The sequence below is a fragment of the Python bivittatus genome, unplaced genomic scaffold, assembly GCF_059951505.1.
Source record: "Python bivittatus isolate LINGU-HERP-01145 unplaced genomic scaffold, Pbiv_v1 ctg000580_np1212, whole genome shotgun sequence".
NCBI lineage: Eukaryota > Metazoa > Chordata > Lepidosauria > Squamata > Pythonidae > Python > Python bivittatus.
Window position 1 is genome coordinate 2,852,721 of NW_028277087.1, and position 19,164 is coordinate 2,871,884.

Sequence of the window (19,164 nt, forward strand, 5' to 3'; positions counted from 1 at the left end):
AAAAACACTGGTTCTTCTTTCACTAGCCGTAAGAATATTATTAAATTAATGGCAGTTAAGAAAACCCACAAAAATACATTGCTGAAGATCAAGTGTGCCAGTACCCTGGCCTCTTAAAAAAAAAAAAATTTTTTTTTTACCTACTTTGGTCTATACAACAGTGTCCTAAACACGAGGCAGTAGCGATAATGGGATGATCTTCAAATCCCATTAAAATGAAGAGGGGAGTATCTGCCTGCTGCCCCAGCTAGCTATCCCCAAATCTGGAGGCCCCCCTCCCCCATTTACACTATGCAATATTAGCATTTGAAAGATGGAAAGGTTTGGCTCAGTTCCATTTTTAACCAGAGCTAAGCCACCTTGTGCTGGTAACGTTTTGAGCATGCTAGCTTGGAATCATGGATGCTGAAGTCGAATGCATCGTGGGGGCGTCTGGTGGAGAAGGCTGGACTGGAAAGATGTGAATCTTTAAGCCACGTGGGCTTCAACTCCCAGAACTAGCCCTTTGTTTTTTCCCTTATTGGGAAAAACACCTTCCCCCCCATTCATTTCATTTTTTTCAGTCTGAGCTGGAAGTTAACATCAAAATCAGGCAGGCTCACGGACAATCGTTTTTGTAATAGTTTAATTTACATGTGCACATTAAAAAAAACAAAAACCAACCACTTCCCCTTCAAATTCTTCTGACGGGCAGGTCTGGAGCCCTCCCCAACCCAGATTTCTGCCCCCGGCTTAAAGTTATGGCACACGTTGTTTCTCGACCAGCAGCAACAGGTGGATGGAAAAGTCTTTTATCCGGAGAAGATTTCCATCTGTAGTGGGAGAAATTGTGTCCGAGGTTTGATCGGTCTGAAAGGAGTAGAGTCTTATCTGCAGTTCTGGCCGAGGGAAAAGGGTGGGAGAGGGAAGAAATGCCGCTTTGCAGAAGTGCAAGGATGTGGGAGAGTGTTGTTGTTGTCGTGGGTTTGGCTGTTTACCATCTCAGCTTTTGCATCCTGCCCCTGCAGGAAATGAGAGCAGGAAGAGGAGGAGAAGCCGTATCCAGTGGAAGGAGGAGAGACCTGTCCTGTGCGATCCTTTCACTGCTGCTTGGATTTCCGAGATAGCCTCTGGACCAGCTTGTAAAGGAGGCTGAAGTGCTAAAAAGGCAGCGAGAGAGACAGAGTGAGCGAGCACAGCCCCGGGTCTCAAATGTGGCAACTTTAAGCCACGTGGGCTTCAACTCCCAGAATTCCCCAGAGCTGCGTGGAGCAAAATCAGGAGTTGCTGTGGCCCTTCAAAGCATCCCAAGTTATCATAAAGGAAGTTTATGCCACAAGAAAACAGGTCAGTCTGGAACCAGCGTATAGATTTCTTTAATGTAGGTTGTCATTCCTCTTCACGCATGTTATTGATTGATGAAGCTATTGGATCAAGGGGTTTTAGGAAGAAAAAGGTACAAACACAGAACGTGAACTCTGGCAGGAAAGGGCCAGAGTAAGAATGTCTAGTCCCCTTTCAATACCAGTAAGCAGTAGGCATGAATTTAATTCACTGAATTAGCCTGGCATCCTCCAAGTGAGTTGGACTGCTATTCCCAGAATTCCCCAGCCAACATGGCCACTGGCTGGGGGTGCTCAGAGGATTCTGGGAGTTGCGTCCCGACAGATTTCGGGGGCATCCGTCTGGGAAGGCAGCTTTTCAGGACATCAACAGAATATAAAAACATTCACTACTAGACTCCTTTGCTAAGATCTACGGAAGTATAAAAACAAATCTAAAAATGCAATGGGAATTCTTTTTGTGTTTGTCTGCTAGAAATTGTACACAGACTACATTTGACGAGGAGGAATTTCCAAAGCATCAGAAAAATCAGCTCTTTCAAACTGAACACCCCACTAAGGAACTACTGTATCTTCTTAGCTATGAGGAAATGCCACCCGCGTCGGTGAAATGTGCACCCTGCCCTGATGTTTAATGTAGACTCCACTGGCAATCATATGAGAGGGGCAGAAAACAACAGAAACGATAGCTCTAAAATCACAAAAGGTCTTGGCAGACTAGCTACGTAGTTTCAACCATTTCTATAGTATGTAAAGATGAGAGTTTGGAGCACTAAAATTATTCCATGTAGAGAAACTGGATAACAACTGCTTGGGGGTAGCGGCAAAGGTGATGGACTAGGATGGGGGAGACCCAAATTCAAATCTACTGTCAGCCAATATACATTAATCAGGCCTGAACTGTCTGTCATTAACCAGGAAAACAATTATAATAGATAAACGTGGTTGGCACTCACCTGGACAGCGATGTAAGCTACTCCAAGGTAGGCTGCTATGCAGAGAGCCAGGAGGAGGTCGAAGATGGCCGGTTTGACCCTGAAGAACACAAGCCATGTTCTCACATGCAGCAATTAGACACCAGTGTCTCCCTTCCCTCCAAGCTGCTTGTTCACATGGCGGACCTCTCTCTTCCACCACTGCTTCCAGAGCGCCCTCCTCCCCAAAAGACAGCGGCAACTTTTGTTTGATTGTTGTGAGCCACTCAGTTGTTGAGAGATGGGTAGCATAGAAGTTTAATACTTTATGACACTTTTTAAACCGTATTTCCGTGTGTGTGTGTGTGTGTGGGTGGGTGGGTATTTGCATATGCACACATACACCCACATATAGATTCTCTCTAAGCCAAAAGCTGGTTAGCAAAATCTAGAGAAGTACAAAAATGCATTGGCTATAAAGCTAAGCCAAATATTAATTTCCCCCTTTTTCTTGACCTCCAACAACTGAGTGCTATGCTGGCAGAAGTATGGATTATCATATTATTATTATTGGCGGTGGCAGAGTCAGCCAGATGTTTAGACTGGGTTTGGCATTTTTGTCCACCTATCGAGTCCTTCCCAGGGACCTGGGATGGGCAGATGTGGCTGTCTGATGGGGTTAAAGGTGTCGTTGCAGGATGGAAGCTCTTCCAAGTGAAGCTGCCTTTTGTAATTGACTGACGGTGATTTAGTTAATGTTGATGGTCTCCAAGGGGTGCTCCAGATGTTTTGGAATGGCATACAAGGCCCCTATGACTATTGGGACTCTCTTGGTTTTCTTTTGCCACAGTCGTTCTACTTCTGTTCGCAGCTCTTTGTATCTTGTGATTTTCTCCAGTTCTTCCTCTTCTTTTCTCCTGTCTTATCATCATCATCATCATCTTATTCTTAGCATCCACCTCTAGATTTTACCCAGCGATTCTCCACTACGTTCAGGATCAAGACGGGCCACCTATCTCCTGCAGATGTCTGCTCCTTATTCTCTTTCAATAAGAGCCAGCATGGTATAGTGGTTACATGTTGGTACAGGCGCTGGGGAGACCCAGGTTTAAGTCTGCCCTTGGCCTCAGAAATGAATTGGGTATCTCAGCCCAGCCTACCTCACAGGGTTATTGTGTGCAAAACTGAGAGAAGGGCACACTATGTGTGTGACCCTGAGCTCCTGAACAAAAACTGAGAAACAACTCTAACAAACCATCAAATATAAGGTATAAAGGCAAGCCAACACATAGTCTGTTTGGTTTAGGCTTAGTACATTGTGTGAATCCAGCCTGGGTTTGCCCATCACCTCAAAACTAGGAAGAGCCCAAGAGAGTTTGCATCAACCTTGTCCCCACTCCGTCCTTGATCTATAGGTTTTAATTAATATGTCTTTTTTTCATCCCCCAAGTCTTGAAGGAACGGCCCAAGACTGGTCAAGCTCCAGAATAATATTGCTATTGCTTTACACTTACCTATAGGCGTTCATTACTTGCTTCAGCTGGTCATAGAAAACAAACTCAGGATCCCTATGGGTTTGTTTAAAGGGAAGGAAAATAACAAGAAAGACCTTAATGTTTAAAAGAGTTAAAGGCAGAACTGAAAACACAGGGACTACCTTATACCAAGTGAGAACACACACCTAGCCCAGGGGGCATTATCTCTCTTAGAAATTAGGGCTTTTTAAAAACCTGAGATCTTTTTAACTAAAGAGAAACTTGGGGTCAAATGCTTCCAAGGAGTCAAAGCACAGGAAGGAGAGGGTCTTCCTTCTCACTGCTTCCCCAAATGAGAGGGATCTCCTGCATATAATACCAGGGCTATATCATAACCTAAAGTCACTTTGTGTGAGATGGGAGGCCAGACAAATAGGATTAATCAATCAATCAATCAATCAATCACCTACAACTCCTACAAGAAGCTTGGACTTTGCCCAGTTCTGCCTGTCAGAAATTCTCCATCAGCACATAGTGGCCTTTTCCCAACACTACCCAGATCCAACTGGCAGGGATACGCAGATAGATGGTCCGTGACTGACCTACAAGCCTTCCTAAATCCTGGGGTTCATATTAACAGACAAGGGCATCCTGGCCCAAATTTATCAATTCTATCGTGTTGCAGTCCCCCGCCGAGTCCTGCTGGTCTGCCACGTTGCGGCCGAGAGGTATTCCTGGGCGGGATGAGCAAAGAATGCTGGGAGTGTATGGCAAGGGTATGTACGCCCCACGGGGTCACCAAGGTGTGACAGTCATCCCAGCTGTCCAGCTACAGCAAGCAGGCACCTCTGTTGGGCAGAAGTGATAGAGGAAGATGCAGGAGGCAGATGGCCACTTTAGTGCAGTGTTTGTCAACCTTGGCCGCTTGAAGATGGGTGGACTTCAACTCCCAGAATTCCCCAGCCAGCCATGCTGGCTGGGGAATTCTGGGAGTTGAAGTCCACCCATCTTCAAGCGGCCAAGGTTGACAAACACTGCTTTAGTGACAATGGCAAAACCACTACATCCCACAAACCTGTATCCGACGTCTTTCTTTAAAGTTTAAAGCGATCGTAATAACTCTGCCACCACCATTACCCCAAAGGAGCTACTGTTAAGTTCTCGAGAGGCAGCGCTGCGAGGAAGAGAAGTGCCTCCTTTAAAGGCCTCCCACCGATAATTGTGGCAAGAGACAGCGCTGCGTTGCTCAAGCTCCGAAGTGGGCAATGTTTTGGCTTGCTTGAAAGGCAAAAGTGCACGTTGCCAAGAGGCAGAGAAATCACAAAGGCCGGAACAGAACTTACGAATCAGTCTCTGTGTGTTCCTCGGCACCTCTCTCCCGACTGTCACAATCTTGGCCTCTGTCTTTTGGGCCAGTCCTCGCTTTTTGTGCCAAAAAGCAGGCAAGTAAGTGATAAGGGGAATATAATAGTTAAGTGGAAAAGAGCTACTTAACAGAGAAAAATAGCCTTAACAGGGAAATGGGTTGCCTGTTGAACACCTGGGAACGCTATCTTCATCCTTACCGCTTGTCCGCCTTCACGTAATGCTGCTTGACATCTTTCAGGTAGCGGCTCATGTAATATTCCAGGGTGTTGATAAAAGTGCTGTCTTTGTCAACCAGCTGGGCAGCCCGCGGTTGACTGCTGAGCCAGTCCATCACCGACTCCATCTGCTCCTGCTGAATCTGCTGCAGACACAGGGAAGGGAGGGAGAGGAAGTCGGCCAGTTCTGCAGATCAAAACCCCGAAGCATCCTTCGGGGTTTCCCCACATCCCCCACTGGCTAGGGGCTTACCATGTGTTCGGTGAAGATCTGGAGGTCAGCAGGCACACCCTAGTGAGGGAAGGAAGAAACAACAGAGCTGGCTGGAAACCCCATGACTATTTCTTTATTTATTTATATTTCAAATCTGGTCACCACCCATCTCACTGGGAAGTGACTGGGTGGTTTAAAGTAAAAACCAAAAAATAAATATTAATTAAACTACAGTAAAAATATAATAAAAATACCCTAGATACCATCACCCGATCAGACACCCTCTGATTTGGGGGAAGTGAACTGAGTGGTGGAGCACACTAGGCTGAGTAATTTCCTCCTTGCCAGGCGTTCCCAGCAGCCATTCTATCCACCCTAAGAAAAGACTCACCTTCTCCGTTAGGTTGTAGATCACCCGGGTCAGTGCCTCTACAATGATCCGGGTGTTGCGGGTTAGAATTTGGGGGTTAACCCGTGGCCTGTAAAAGGGAAAGCAATGGCTGTGTCAGAACTAGCTTTCCTAGGGAAAGTGAGATGTGGGTGTGATACTGACGTGATGCTCCTGCACCTACAGCATTTCACACGCTCACACACGCACGATCGATCGATCCCAGTTTAGGCAATCAGTTCAACATTTGGATGATCCCCCATCAGCCTGTCTGTATAACGTGCTTGTCTTGAAAATTGTTCAGAAGAGGTATTTTGGAACATGCAGGAAGACAGGTGCAGCAGCTCTTTAAAGCAGCCACCTTTTTTTTTTCAGGGTCGTATTTTCAAAGCATGCACAATCCTAATGCTCTTCCATATAAAGTACATTCTCCTCTGAATGAGTTCTTTCATCTTCCCAGCGTAATCCCCTATTCGATTAAATACATCTAAACAATATAGAAAGAACGGGCATTCGCATTCCTACCTGTTACCTACATGGCATTCTGTCTAGCATGCTCTCTTCTCCCCCCAGCTTTCCCCAAGGTTCATCACTATGCAGAAGTGTAAGGATCAAAATCTCTTTAGACCAAGGTTTGGAAACGATCTGCATGTTCTTTTGATGGAAGAGGCCTCACAAAATGAGAATATGGCACTGGTTTCCAGCCCCAGAAGATGGAGCACTTTGAAACTCCTGACCATCGTGTCCTTCCTACTCACCAAATGCTCCTCTGAATTTTTGTGCCAAAGGATGGAGAGATATAAAAGCAAGCTCTACACTGTTAACATGCTGTTTTTCTGAAGAACTTGTGCAGTTCATGGTCCCAAGAGCACCAGCTAACGGGCACACTGTTGTTTCTTTAGATGGCAATGCAAATTTGTCATTCTGTACGCCATTAGTCACAGCAGTTAAATTCAGAATCGGATCTGACTGCGTTCAGAATCAGAACGGCTCTGATTACCAAAAGCGGGTGGCCAAATAACTGGGGGGACGGGGGGGGACACAAAACTGTGGCCTCTGGGCTTCCTGGAGGTGTGCGATTCTGACTGGTCAGAAATGACTTTCTCTGATCCAAAAATCGCAATTCTGGTAGGACTGGGGAGATTCATGGGCAACACGGAGAGAAGTGAAAATGATGGTGGATTTTAGTAGGTGAAACTGGTGGAAACCCACAACTCTCCTTCTGCCACACGACGATTCAAGGCGCTAGCACTCTGTGCTCTTTGAACCAAGCTTCCCTGGGATCGGAGGCATCTCTGCAGGCAGCCCGCTTCTGAGGCCTGGACCCAGAGCGTTCAGTGGCTTTCATGCTCCTGTTTCCTGCGATAGTCCAGACGACCACTACAGGCACCCGAATGTTGAAATGGTGGGCTTTGGGAGCGAGACAGCATGGCTGCTCTCCCGATTTCTCCCAGCCTCCCATCTTGGGGAGATGAAAGAAAACAGAGGGAGTGAGCAACCAAATACAGGCCCTTTTTTGCCTGACATGCCTCAAGGGGAGAGTGCGTTTCTCAGGCCACGGGTGGAAAGAGGAGGGCGGCGCAAAGCCTCCCCACCACCCCCTGCCAGCCTCACCCCATGCAATGCCTCCTCACCCAGCGGCTGACCTGACGTCCATGATGCTGTTGCGCAGGCCATCACGGTGGCTCTCCAGGTGGGACACCGTGAAGGCAGGGAGGCGCCGGATGGCGAAGCGCTCGTGCTCCCAGGCCAGCATGTCTTCCGCAAGGTTGATTTTCTTGTGCACCATGGAGAACCTCACCTCCGGGAAATGGTGGGCGACAACCTGGAGAACGGAAGTGAGACAACAGGGTCAAGATAAGAGCAGCACGGCCCCACGTTCTTCCAGAGTTTTCATTTCAGTAGGAACTGGCTTTAAAAGCCCCCATGCACACAGCAGCTTTAACAAACTCGCCAGAGGAGGAGTCTGCATTTCCTTCTGTGTAAGAGAGCAATGTTCTGTGGGTTTGTGCACAGCGCTCACCGTCTGAACACCCGGTTATTACTTACCAGGTGGCTCAATTCTGTGCCACAGCCTGTGTGATTAGACCAAAAGGCAATCCGTGAACATGGCTTGATTGATTAGTCTGTACTTTCACTATCGGGTGACTGCTGTTGTTGAACAATTCAGGCTTATGGCACCATGAGAAAGTTTTATTGGTACAGCCTTGATTTACATATTTTTTATTTTTTACTCCACGACAATGTGTGCGGCCGATGTATACGTTTTTATTGGATGTGCTTATGCATTTGATGAACTTGGCCTATGACCATAATAAACATTAACAACCAACTACCTAGGTAATAATATTTAATATTAATACTGAAAGGACACAAATGTGAAAAGACTTAGACATCTCAAACATAGGTGAGGTCTTCTAGGGCACTGAGTCATCTTTTCAGCCCTCCGCCGCGTGCCCGTGCTAGCTGGAAGGAGCAAAGGGGCAGTCCAGAAACTGCCAGGTTGGAAAAGGCTGATCTTACAGGTCTAAGATCTATGAAGAGCTGCGCATCCTTTCTTCTTCATGCGGTCAGCAGATGGCGCTATTTGCTCTGGCATGACTGCTTTAAAGACCACACTGAGATCAGAGTTGGGAAAGGGAATTCCATGAACCCAGGCTGGGGAAGAAGGTGATCTTCTCTCCACCAGAGCAACCACCCCAAAGGGAATCCCAGCCCCCTTTTACCTGTTCCAGCTCCTTCAAAAAGGTATGCTGAAGGGTCCCATCTTTCGGAGGCTTTGACACGTGTAGGTGAAGGCTGTTCCCTCTTCCCAGAGTATCCAGGCAGAGAACAAAAGCCACATTATCCTGCAGCAGACTGAAATCTGGAATTAGACACAGGCTACACAATTATTAACATCTAGGGCAGTGTTTCTCAACCTTGGCCAACTGGAGATGGGTGGACTTCATGCTGGCTGGGGAATTCTGGGAGTTGAAGTCCACCCATCTCCAAGTGGCCAAGGTTGAGAAACACTGACCTAGGGGGATTAAAAAGGATTATGCAAGAGGTGGATACGCCCATACTGGTTACTTTTATCCTGCAGGAAAAGGGGCCTTTTCGGTTGCAGTGCCTGCCCTTTGGAACGCCATTCACCGCTGATATTGACTGATTCAACTGGCATGGCCGCCCATCTCAACAAGTGACTCTGGGCAGCAAACAAAATTAAAATAAAATAGAAGCCGTTGCAATAATACAAAAAGTAAAATACAAAACAGCCGAGAATAAGTCACCCATCGGGGTTTGTTTTTTATACTTGATTTTTAATGGATTAATTTATTTTAATTATTTAAGGGGTATTTTTAATTGTTGATGGGGTTTTTGATTTTAACTGTGACCCGCCCAGAGTCACCTGTTGGGGGGAGATGGGTGGCATACAAATTTAATAAATAAATAAATCATTGTTAAATTAGCCAAGAAACGGCCCCCTGCACACACTTGGGGCCCCAGGTCTGGGCACAGAGCCAGGTCTTTAAGGACTTAGGAAAAGCCAGCAGGGTCACGGCCATCCTGATCTCCGGAGGGAGAATGTTCCATAGGGTGGGCGCTACAGCAGAAAAGGCACGTCTTCTAGGCCCCACCAACCGGCATTCCTTAGCCAACGGGTCTCAAAGCCTGCCCATCCTGCCTGACTGGACCAGGCAGGTGGAAACAACCCAGTCCCAAACTATGAAGGGCTTTAAAGGGGACAAGCAGCACCTTGAATTGCACCTGGAAGCACAACAGCAACCGATGCAGCTCACGAAGTAATGGAATTACATGCGCTGAAAAACCAGCGCCATTTACCACCCATGCTGCTGCATCCTGCACCAGTTGAAACTTCTTCAAGGGCAGCTCCACAAGAGCACACTGCAGTAGTCCAGACAGGAGGGGCGCAAGGGCATAAGTGACAGTGAACAGGGTCGCTACAGGCTTTATATATTGGTTGTTTGGCATGGTGCTTTAATCTGTCAGCCAGCCAGAGTCGCAGGGTGAGATGGGCAGCCATATAAATCGAATTAAATAAATAACTGAAAAATGAATAGCAGGGAGTGTAGCCAGGCCCATAAAGAGCTAATATAGGCCAAGCTACACCCTCTTGCCACCTCCTGCTGCCCAAAGCAGATTGCCAGGCAGCTATCCAACAGCCCCCTTCCTCCCCTTGGCTACCTCATATGCAAGACCAAAACTTTCCCCATAAATCCAAACATATAAAGGAATACAATAAACCCCGTCACACCTGTGTGATCCAGGTTGTCTTCCAGCCACCGCTTGGTCCCTTGATAGTTAAACTTGCCACCTCCAGATGCAAAGAACAGCAGGTTGTATCTGTGCAGAGAACAGAGGCAATGGGTACATTTAAATTAGGGGATGCGCATCCACGATCCTGCCTCATTCCGATCTTCCCTACCCCAAAGCCGACCCCTTTCTTACGCAGCGTGGGTCCTCTTGTACGTGTAGAGCCGGGAGAATAACCTGGCAAGTTCTAAGAGCACGGCAACCCCGCTGCCATTGGAGTCAGCCCCGTGGGAGAGCCACTGGAAGATAAGAGAGGGTCTTTTGCCAAGGCTGATGAGGAAGATTTTGGAACTCAGAGCAGTGTTTTTCAGAAGTGGCAACTTTAAGATGTGTGGACTTCAACTCCCAGAATGCCCCAGCCAGTATTTGTAGACCTCAACTCCCAGATGCTGGCTGGGGAATTCTGGAGTTGAAGTCCGCAGATCTTAAAGTTGCCAAGTTTGAAAAACACTGGCTTAGCAGGAAGGGTTGGGAAGGGCAGGAAAGGAGATTGGGCAAAGCATGCTGCAGACAGCAAGTGAACAGACTGCAGGAAATCAGAGTCCTTCCACACAAGGGCACAAGAGCTACATTCATCCAGAGGTCTGCAGAGCACAGAAGCATTAGAAATCCAGAAAGGCTGGCTGGAGAATTCTGGGAGTTGAAGTCCACACACCTTAAAATGACCAAGGTTGAGAAACACTGCCCTAGACTGCAAATCATCCTAAAGTCTTCCTGATGTCTACAGACTATTTCCTCCCCTCTCTTGTTTAGGTCACTGGAGTTAAAGTGGTGGATTGGATCCAGCATTGGATTAGGGATGGCTGAGAGGCAGTTTGGTCTAGTGGTGAAGGCCCCAGGCTAGAAAGCAGGAGACGGTGAGTTTTAGTCCCGCCTGAGGCATGAAAGCTGGCTGGGTGACTTTGGGCCAACCCCACTCTCTCCGCCCATGACAACAGGCTCAGGTGACAAGCCGGTCAGTTAATTCCTGTCGCAACCAATGGATCAACATTTGGATGATACGGAAAAAAAATGGACCCTAGCAAGGAAAACGCTAGGAAGGAAAAAAAATGGATTAGGGACGGTTCCATCCATAAGACCGTCATTTTTATACTGTTGGAGGGAAGAAAGAGGGGAGACTGTTCTGGGAGGCTGAGAAATAGAAATGGAAAAAAAAAAACAGAGTAAAGAAGAAAGTGGTAAGATGCACTATGAAGCCTCAGAGCTCAGTAACTTCCCCTAAACATGAAGTCTCTCTCATGCTCTGGATTAAACTGCGTAGACCAGATTAAAGTAGATCCTCGGTGTAACAGATTTCTGGGGGAAGGGGTGCTGATTAAAGCAGAATGCTGATTAAATTTATCAGATTGTATACAGGCATACAATGCGAGTTGGGTTTACACAAGTTTAAAATGATGAACAGGGTTTTATGTGAGTACTGAAGCTTAGAGAATATGGTCAGAATCTGGTCCTTTGCATCCAAAGACTGCTGAACTAAGCTCTTTTAAATGGAGGGTTTTCTGTACAGAGCACTGGAAATAAAACAGTCCCTCGCATCCAGTATACATGTCTGCAGCAATGTAAACAGCAGTTACTATGAACATATAGGCAGCTCAAATCAGCGAGCCAAGGTGCATCACACTGAAAAAGCCAAAGCACAGACACTTGCCAGCAAGACCTTACCGGAGCGACTCCAAAAGAATCGTAATGAGCAACTAGTACAATGGTAGGCAGGTCTTCTCCTCCCAGGCCAGTCAGCCGCCCCTTGCGAGGAAAGAAGTCAAATAAGGTTTAGAACTGCTATTGCTAAACCATCCTGCCCACATCAGCAAGAGACACCTTTCCCTCTTTCAAATCTGCATCTATAACACTATAAAAGGCCTTAAACTTCCTGAAAAAGCGCTAAATGTTTTTAAACTCCAACACTGGCTCCTTCTCCTGATTCTGGCCTTCAAAACCCCTCCCCACGGTTCTCATATCTTCCCTCATAAAATCCCTAGCTGTGACCTTCGCTCTGGCAGCTCAGCCCCACAAGGCTGTTCAAAGAACGCCAGCCCTTCCACAGAAAGCCCTGATCCTCTGCTTCTTTGGCTTGAAAAGGAAACTCCTTCCATCCAACTGCTCCTTAAAACTCCACTGCCCTGGGAATGCATCATTCCCGCTAGCCTGCTTTTGAAGGATATCAGAGAAGCTTAGCAGGATATCGGGGCAGACGCTGGTTAGATCCTGGGCTTGCAAATCATCACAGGCAGGCCACCCGCCTACAGAAAAGCCACTGTGCCAAGAAACCTCCAAACTCACTTCTATGCTTGTGATGAGCCAATCATTGACTGCTTTACTCTGAGCCCCACTGGTCACCATCTGGAAGCCATTGGCCGTCGCTGTGTGCAAAAGAACTAGGAAGGAAAAACAGGGTTTAAAAGAAAGGAGTTAATGTTTACAACCCCGCAATCAGTACTCAGATTATGTCAAAGAAACCCAAGCACCAGATAACAGAAGTCCACCATGGGACTTTAGTTTAACGATTTGTCTGTTAACTCAACCAGAAACTAATCAGTTATTAGAAATATAGAGAGCTAATCAGTGTTTCGGTTGCTTCTAGAATTATTTGATATTAAAGCGAGGCAGTTTGATTCAAACAGGTAGCCTGATTGCTGGTTTATAATTTGGGGAGCCGGATTATTCTGGTTTTTAGAACTGCGCTTAAAAAAAAAAATTTGATTGCTAAAAAAGAACTCCTCAAACTGGTAAACACTCAAATGGCAAGTAAAGAATTGCCTCCAAGTGATCAGATGAAGAAAAATAATTAGAAAAGACATATTGCTAGATGGGTAAGAATTTGTAGCACTGAGACTTGGCATATGCTGGCTCTTTGACCTGAAATAAAAGAAATGAACTGAACGTAGACTTGGCAAAGGGTATACTTCGTGATCCATCGGATGCAAATAGTGGCTACAGTCCGTCCCCGGAAAGGTCATCTGACATTCAGGATCACATATACTTTGCGGCTGCATTGCCAACCTCCAGCAACATTTATTTTCAATATTTGTCTACCGCCTGAAATCTTAACCAGCCCGTAGGCAGCTTATAGGGTTCACATGTACAATACAATACAAAATCAATATAACAATTAAACAAGACATTTGAGCCTCTAAAAATACTTGCCAATATTTTTCAAACTTGGCAAGTTTAAGATGTATGGACTTCAACTCCCACAATTCTGGCAGTTGAAGTCCACAAATGCTGGCTGGGGCCTTCTGGGAGTTGAAGTCCACTCATCTTAAAGTGGCCAAGTTTGGACAACACTGCTCTATACCATATAGAGTACCCGGCTTCTGTTTTTAAGATAATTATATAAAACACAAAAGGAATTTGATAGACGTACTTGCACTTGGCGCCCTCAACCGTGCTCAAGAGAATCGGTAATCTTTCCTATGTGCTGATTTAATGTGCTGTTTGTCAAAGTATATATCCCAAGGGAGGTGCAATAAAAGCATCCAGGGAGCCATCAATTACAAATAATCAGTACAACAGAATCCAGCGTCAAAAGGATGAGTTACAATTGCTAACGCTGTATGGGATCCAGTCAGAAAGTATTAAAACAATTAAGCAGATGGATAGCCTGTGGGTTTGCTTCCAGTAAGTGCAGAATTGCAGCCACATGCAGTGAAGAGTCACGTGATTCTTCTGCTCAGAACGGCCATGGACAGACACCGAGAGCTTCTGTATGCGTTGCCAATGCCTCACCTCTGAGCTCCTGTTCCATTGGAACAATTAAAAAAGAAGCCCATTTTAAGAAGGACAGCCCTGAGCTGGAAGGCTCCCAATGAAAAGGTCCTTAGAAACGATCACAAGGTTCAGAGAGGTCCACACGGGGAAGGAGATCCTGGGAGGCAGAACGGGACTGCACAATGCGCTTACCTTCAGCAGCTGAAGCTGAGCCTTGCGATGCAGAGGCTGCCTGGGTCTGCTCGTAGATGGAGAGGAGCTCATCATCTTCCTTGGCAAAGTAGACCGGCACAATGGTCTCCATGGCCAACATTTCTGGCTCAATCTCCATGAATTGCTTAAGATGACAAGGACAGGGAGTCGACATCAGAGTTGCAAAGAAGGGCGTTGCTCATCATCAAATGATGGAGTGGGAAGAAGTCACCAAGTCCAACCCCCTGCACCCTGCAGATTCACTACACCATCCTCAAGAGATGACAATCCAGCCTGTTGGAAAACCTCCAGGGAAGGGGAAGAAACCACTCCGTGTAGTAGTAACCTATTCCACTGACCGGCAGCTCTTACTTATTGGCACCTTGCAAAGAATCAGCTACATTTACAGAGGAACTGTAGTGTAGCTTCATGTTAACCCTCTGGAAGACAGGATTGTATTATTGTTTCTGGGTGAATAAACGCGGGAGCAGGGCGATGCAGCCCTCTACAACTGGTCCATCTACCTTGCGGGACTTTGAGAGGTTTTTTTTAATATACTGTGAGCCCTTTTGCGCCTCAGTTCTCAGGGAAAAGTGGGCCACAAATTTAACAATGACCATAGCTGTCAATGAGGAGCCTTGCTTGCCATTACTGGTCTTCTGTTGGGGCACCTCTTGTTTCTCACTGAAGACCTGGTTGAAGAAAACCAGCATGGTTAGGTGGCTCCAATTTCAGGCAGAGTTCACAGGATGCTGCTCTAACAAAAGACGCAGCTGTTGGCTTTTTACACGGCAGAAGGCTATATTGCAGGGGGACACCAAAATCCAACTTAGATGCAGCCCTGCAACCCTAAGCATGAGTTCACCCACAAAAGGAGACTTACTCGGATGACATCCTGAGGCACCGATGCCATGCTCTGCGGCAAGATGATCACCACGGCACCGGCTGACTGGCGAAGAGCTTTCTGATACTGTTCGTAGGAGAAGTCCATCAGCCGCATCATCACACAGCGGCGGCTTAGCACATCTGCCTCTACTGTGCGCGCCTCGGTGTTTAACACGGCATTCCGAGTGCCTGTCGAAAGCAGAGGAGAGGCTCAGTGGCTCGTGATCTTGGAGGCACGGAAACTGGGGCCTTCATACAAGAAGACTACAACTCTTGGGGAACCTTACTGTAATTGATATACCTGCTCCCCAGTTTTTAGGATTCGCAAATACGGGCTTTGCATGGAACTGGATTCTCAATTATTCCAATGAGCTAGGGGTCTGTATAAATAGTTCTCTTCCTCACAGCTGTGTTAACGTGCTTTCCTCCAGCCCTTGAAGCAATGGGAAGGTATGCTGGGATACTAGGGTGTAATGGTATGTGGGAATGACCGTGGGAGACAGAAGAAAGAGCCACAGCCTAGACAATGGTCTGATCAATGAAATTTGAGGAGGAAGGGTAGAGAAAGCATCTCAGAAGAGACCCTTCCTAGTTTTCGGGTGAGTCAAAGTAAGGGACGGAGGGGTACTTCCAGACTTACAAGATTCTGTTAATGCAACCTTACAATAAAGTTAGAGCTTGTATTCACTGTCGTGCTTCTTATCTGGACTGCCTCGAAGGGCTGACATAGGCACTGTCCTCACTGCTGGGGCTTCACTTTTCCCCAGTTATAAAATCAGAAAGCAGCACCATCCTTTGTTCTCCCACCATTGGCCACCAGCCGGCAAGAAAAACGTATCATTCAACCTGGCTAGACCAGTTCCATCTGCCAAAACTTGCACAAGTGTTTTGAGGAATGCGTTCAAAGAGAGACCAACTATCAGCTGATAGGACAGTGTTCCTCAACCTTGGGAACTTTAAGAGGTGTGGACTTCAATTCCCAGAATCCCCAGCCAGCCATGCTGGCTGGGGAGTTCTGGGAGTTGAAGTCCACGCCTCTTAAAGTTCCCAAGATTGAGAAACACTGTGATAGGAAGTAATGCTATTCCAGAACTGCTCTATTTTGAACAGCGCTAAAACTGTGTTAAACAGGAGCTGCAAACTGGCTGACATGCAGAACAGCAAAGCTGCAAGGTAAAGCAGGAAAAATAATCAGGTGAGGCAGTGGAAGACTTATTTAGTACATTTCAGTGTGAAAAACTTCTGCCTTTGAAAAGAGGGAAAAAATGAGAGCTAGACAGCACGACAAGATATATGAAGCAGGTGTGGGGAGTGTGCAGGGGTGTGTGTGTGGTGTTCTGCATTTCAACATATATTGACTCCTCCTTTTCCCTTTGGAGTCAAAATCGCTGGAGGGAGGAGTTCACTAATGGATTTTAACTGGGGAGGAGATCTTTAGAGATTTCCCACGTTTAATTTATTACGGCAAGCGAGAGAGGGAGTGAGGTTGGCTGCGAATGGCAGTCTTTCCTCCACTATGTATTACAGCTCTTGTTACTTTCTAGAGTCAGTTTGCCCAGTTTGCTAATGACAAGGAAACACACATCCAAAAGATAATCCTTTAAAAAAAGATTTACTCTTTCAAAAGGCAGTAAATCTGCATTTATAACAAACCCACATCCCATTGGAAAAGCAATTCAGAAAGGACCAGAGTATCTAGTCTCTCCTGTGACCTGAGACTAAATGGCCATAAATGTATGGCCAAGACATTGGAAAAGGTGACATATGCCCACACCAATCTGAAGTCTCCAATAGGAACTGGGTATGTTCCACTCCCGAATATATCATTACCAACACTGTCAATGAGATATTGTGATGTGTGCCCGCAGGTCACCTGGTAACAGAAGAGGGAAAACATTGCTTTTAACTGACTACAGAGAAAGAGTAATACAAGCCACCTTTGTATTGGGCTGGATCTGAGATGAAGGCACTGTTATGATACCACATCTTTTAATAACAGTTAGTAAACTACAGGCAGAGAGGAAGAGGAGCCCTGAGTGATTGTCTTCTACCTCAGTTCTGAAGCTCCTTAACAGACATGGGACAGGGATCTTGCACAATGCCTGCAGAAGGGAATGCTTGGGGACACAACGTGCAACCCCCATCGCAGCTTGCATCAGGCCGCCTTTATCTTCCCTGTGCGACGCTGCAACAGCACCGATCACATCATAGTGTAATGCAGTATTGCAACATCATGCTACTGAAAGCTATTTCTTAATAATAAATAATTTCTTAATAATAAAACTTTCTCAGGCTAGCTACCTCTAACTGTACTAACTGCTCTGTAACTGCTCTGCTTTTTCTAATGTAATCTTAGGCAGCTTTTCTTGTTTATTTTGTGCCTATTTTTTTTTTTTTACAACAAATCTATCTATGGGGTCGCTAGGAGTTGAAAATCAATCAATTCTTGCAACAACAGGCCAGGATTAGTAGTTTTGCGTCTTTCACTTATCCCGAAAGAGCAAGCTTCTCTGTAAATCAGAGAAATGCCTCACAAAAGTATAGAAAAAAAAAATAATAATAAACCCAACATTCCAGTAGAAAAGAAGAGAAATAGAAGAGGAGTTCCAAGAAAGAAAGAAGTTCCAATGGAAGAGAAAACCAAGGTTGTAGCTTTACGGGGCACGTGGATTCCCTGATTGTGCCTGGAGAGATGACTTTAACCCTCCCCCCCCCCCCCACGATTTCCCTAGCTTCTCTGACAATCCCGCTCAAGAAGCAGAAGAGAGGTAAATTATTAACAAAACATGTCTTGCGCATTGATAAGATTGAATCCTGGCATGTCAGGTAGGCAGAATTAGACTCTGGGGAATTAGTCCAGACTCTGGGGAAAGGCCAGCCGAGGGATGGGCAGCGTACCCACCCAGATCGACCCAGATGGGCTGAACAGCCGCGTCATGCTCGCCCCCCCCCCGCGAAGGGCCCCTCCCCTTCCCCGGGGGCTCCTTGGCAGACCCTCGCCCAGCAGCCAGACCGTGCGGGGGTTTTGGGCTCCGTGGCCATTTGCCCCAAGGCGGGGGGGCCTCCTGGAAGCCCTTTTCGGGGGGTGGGGGTTGCCTCAAAACGAGGGGGCGCCTCCAGGCTGGGAAGAAGGGGCGCCCCTGAATCAGCCGCCCCCCCGCGAGGGCGAGGCTTCCACGGCAGCAAAGGCAAAGATGGACCGGGGGGGTCTTTATTGCAAGGCTTCTCCCCTCCCGCCGGCCGGCCCTCCGGCACCCGCCTCCCTCTCGCTTCTCAGGGGCCAGAGCCACCTCCGCCCCTCCCCGGCCGGACTCCAGCCCCCATGGTCCCCAGCCCTGGTGGGCAGGGAGGGGGGCGGGCTGGGGGCGGTGGGCGCTGAGGGCCGGCGCCGGGGGCGAAAGAGGGCAGCGTCCCCCGCGCTGCTGCCCCCACTGACCGTAGGGCTGCCCCCCGAGCTCGTACTGCTGCATGCGGTAGACGGTGAACTCGTGGGCGGCCGAGGCCGGCGGCGGGCCCAGCAGCAGCAGCAGGACGGCGGGCAGCACCAGCAGGAAGCTGAGCGGCAGGCACGAGGCCTTCAGCAGCACCGAGCCCAGCACCTCCTCGCCGGCCTCCTCCAGCATAACGACGACGGCGGCGGCGACTCCCGAGCGCGAAGGGACGAGAAAGAGCGCCTCAGCCGGACGGGGGCGCGGGGCACGCCGGGAAATGGAGTCCGCCGGCCTCTCGTCTCCTCCGCGAGGCCCTCTGGGAAGCGGGATCACGTGCCGCCCTCAACCGCCTTCCGCTCCCAGCAGGCAGCGGCGTAAGGCACGCTGGGCAAGGCAGCCTTTTTTCGAGGCCCCGGCTCCAGCCTGCAGCGCCTTTCGCCGTCTCGCGAAGGGAGCTGTTGTGGTTCCTCTTGTGACGTGCATTAGCCCGGGGGCGAATGGCGCGGTCTCCCTCAGCCCGAGAGGGGGAGACAAAGCGAGCGCACCCCTAAGGCATGCTGGGAAATGGAGTCTTCCTCTGCCCTGATTCTTTTGCCGTTGGCGTCTTTGAGACATGCTCGCGGCATGAGGTCGCCCGCGCAGGGCAAGCTGGGAAATGGACTGCCCCCTCTCGACTCGGGCCCTGCGTTTTCTTTCTCGGAGTGCGCAAAGCACGATGGGAAGTAAAACTCTCTT

At 47.8% G+C, this 19,164-nt stretch overlaps 1 protein-coding gene across 6 annotated transcripts; it reads right to left on the reverse strand.

Moving 5' to 3' along the window:
• Positions 1 to 608: 608 nt before the first annotated feature.
• NCLN (nicalin) lies at positions 609 to 18,932 on the reverse strand. Of its 6 annotated transcripts, none has more exons than XM_088149358.1 (15): positions 18,435 to 18,929; positions 14,997 to 15,187; positions 14,114 to 14,258; positions 12,494 to 12,588; positions 11,876 to 11,956; positions 10,349 to 10,452; positions 10,155 to 10,243; positions 8,623 to 8,762; positions 7,531 to 7,721; positions 5,900 to 5,987; positions 5,548 to 5,586; positions 5,277 to 5,437; positions 3,751 to 3,804; positions 2,279 to 2,357; positions 609 to 1,139 (listed from the first exon to the last, which is right to left on the reverse strand). In XM_088149358.1, the coding sequence occupies exons 1-15, from the start codon at positions 18,619 to 18,621 to the stop codon at positions 1,080 to 1,082; spliced, it is 1,704 nt and encodes a 567-aa protein (XP_088005484.1). In that variant the 5' UTR covers positions 18,622 to 18,929; the 3' UTR covers positions 609 to 1,079. The 6 variants fall into 6 exon arrangements, with proteins under 6 accessions (XP_088005484.1, XP_088005483.1, XP_088005487.1 ...); XM_088149357.1 differs by having other exon boundaries at positions 5,277 to 5,440; positions 18,435 to 18,927; XM_088149361.1 differs by having other exon boundaries at positions 7,543 to 7,721; positions 18,435 to 18,925.
• Between the last annotated feature and the right edge of the window lie 232 nt (positions 18,933 to 19,164).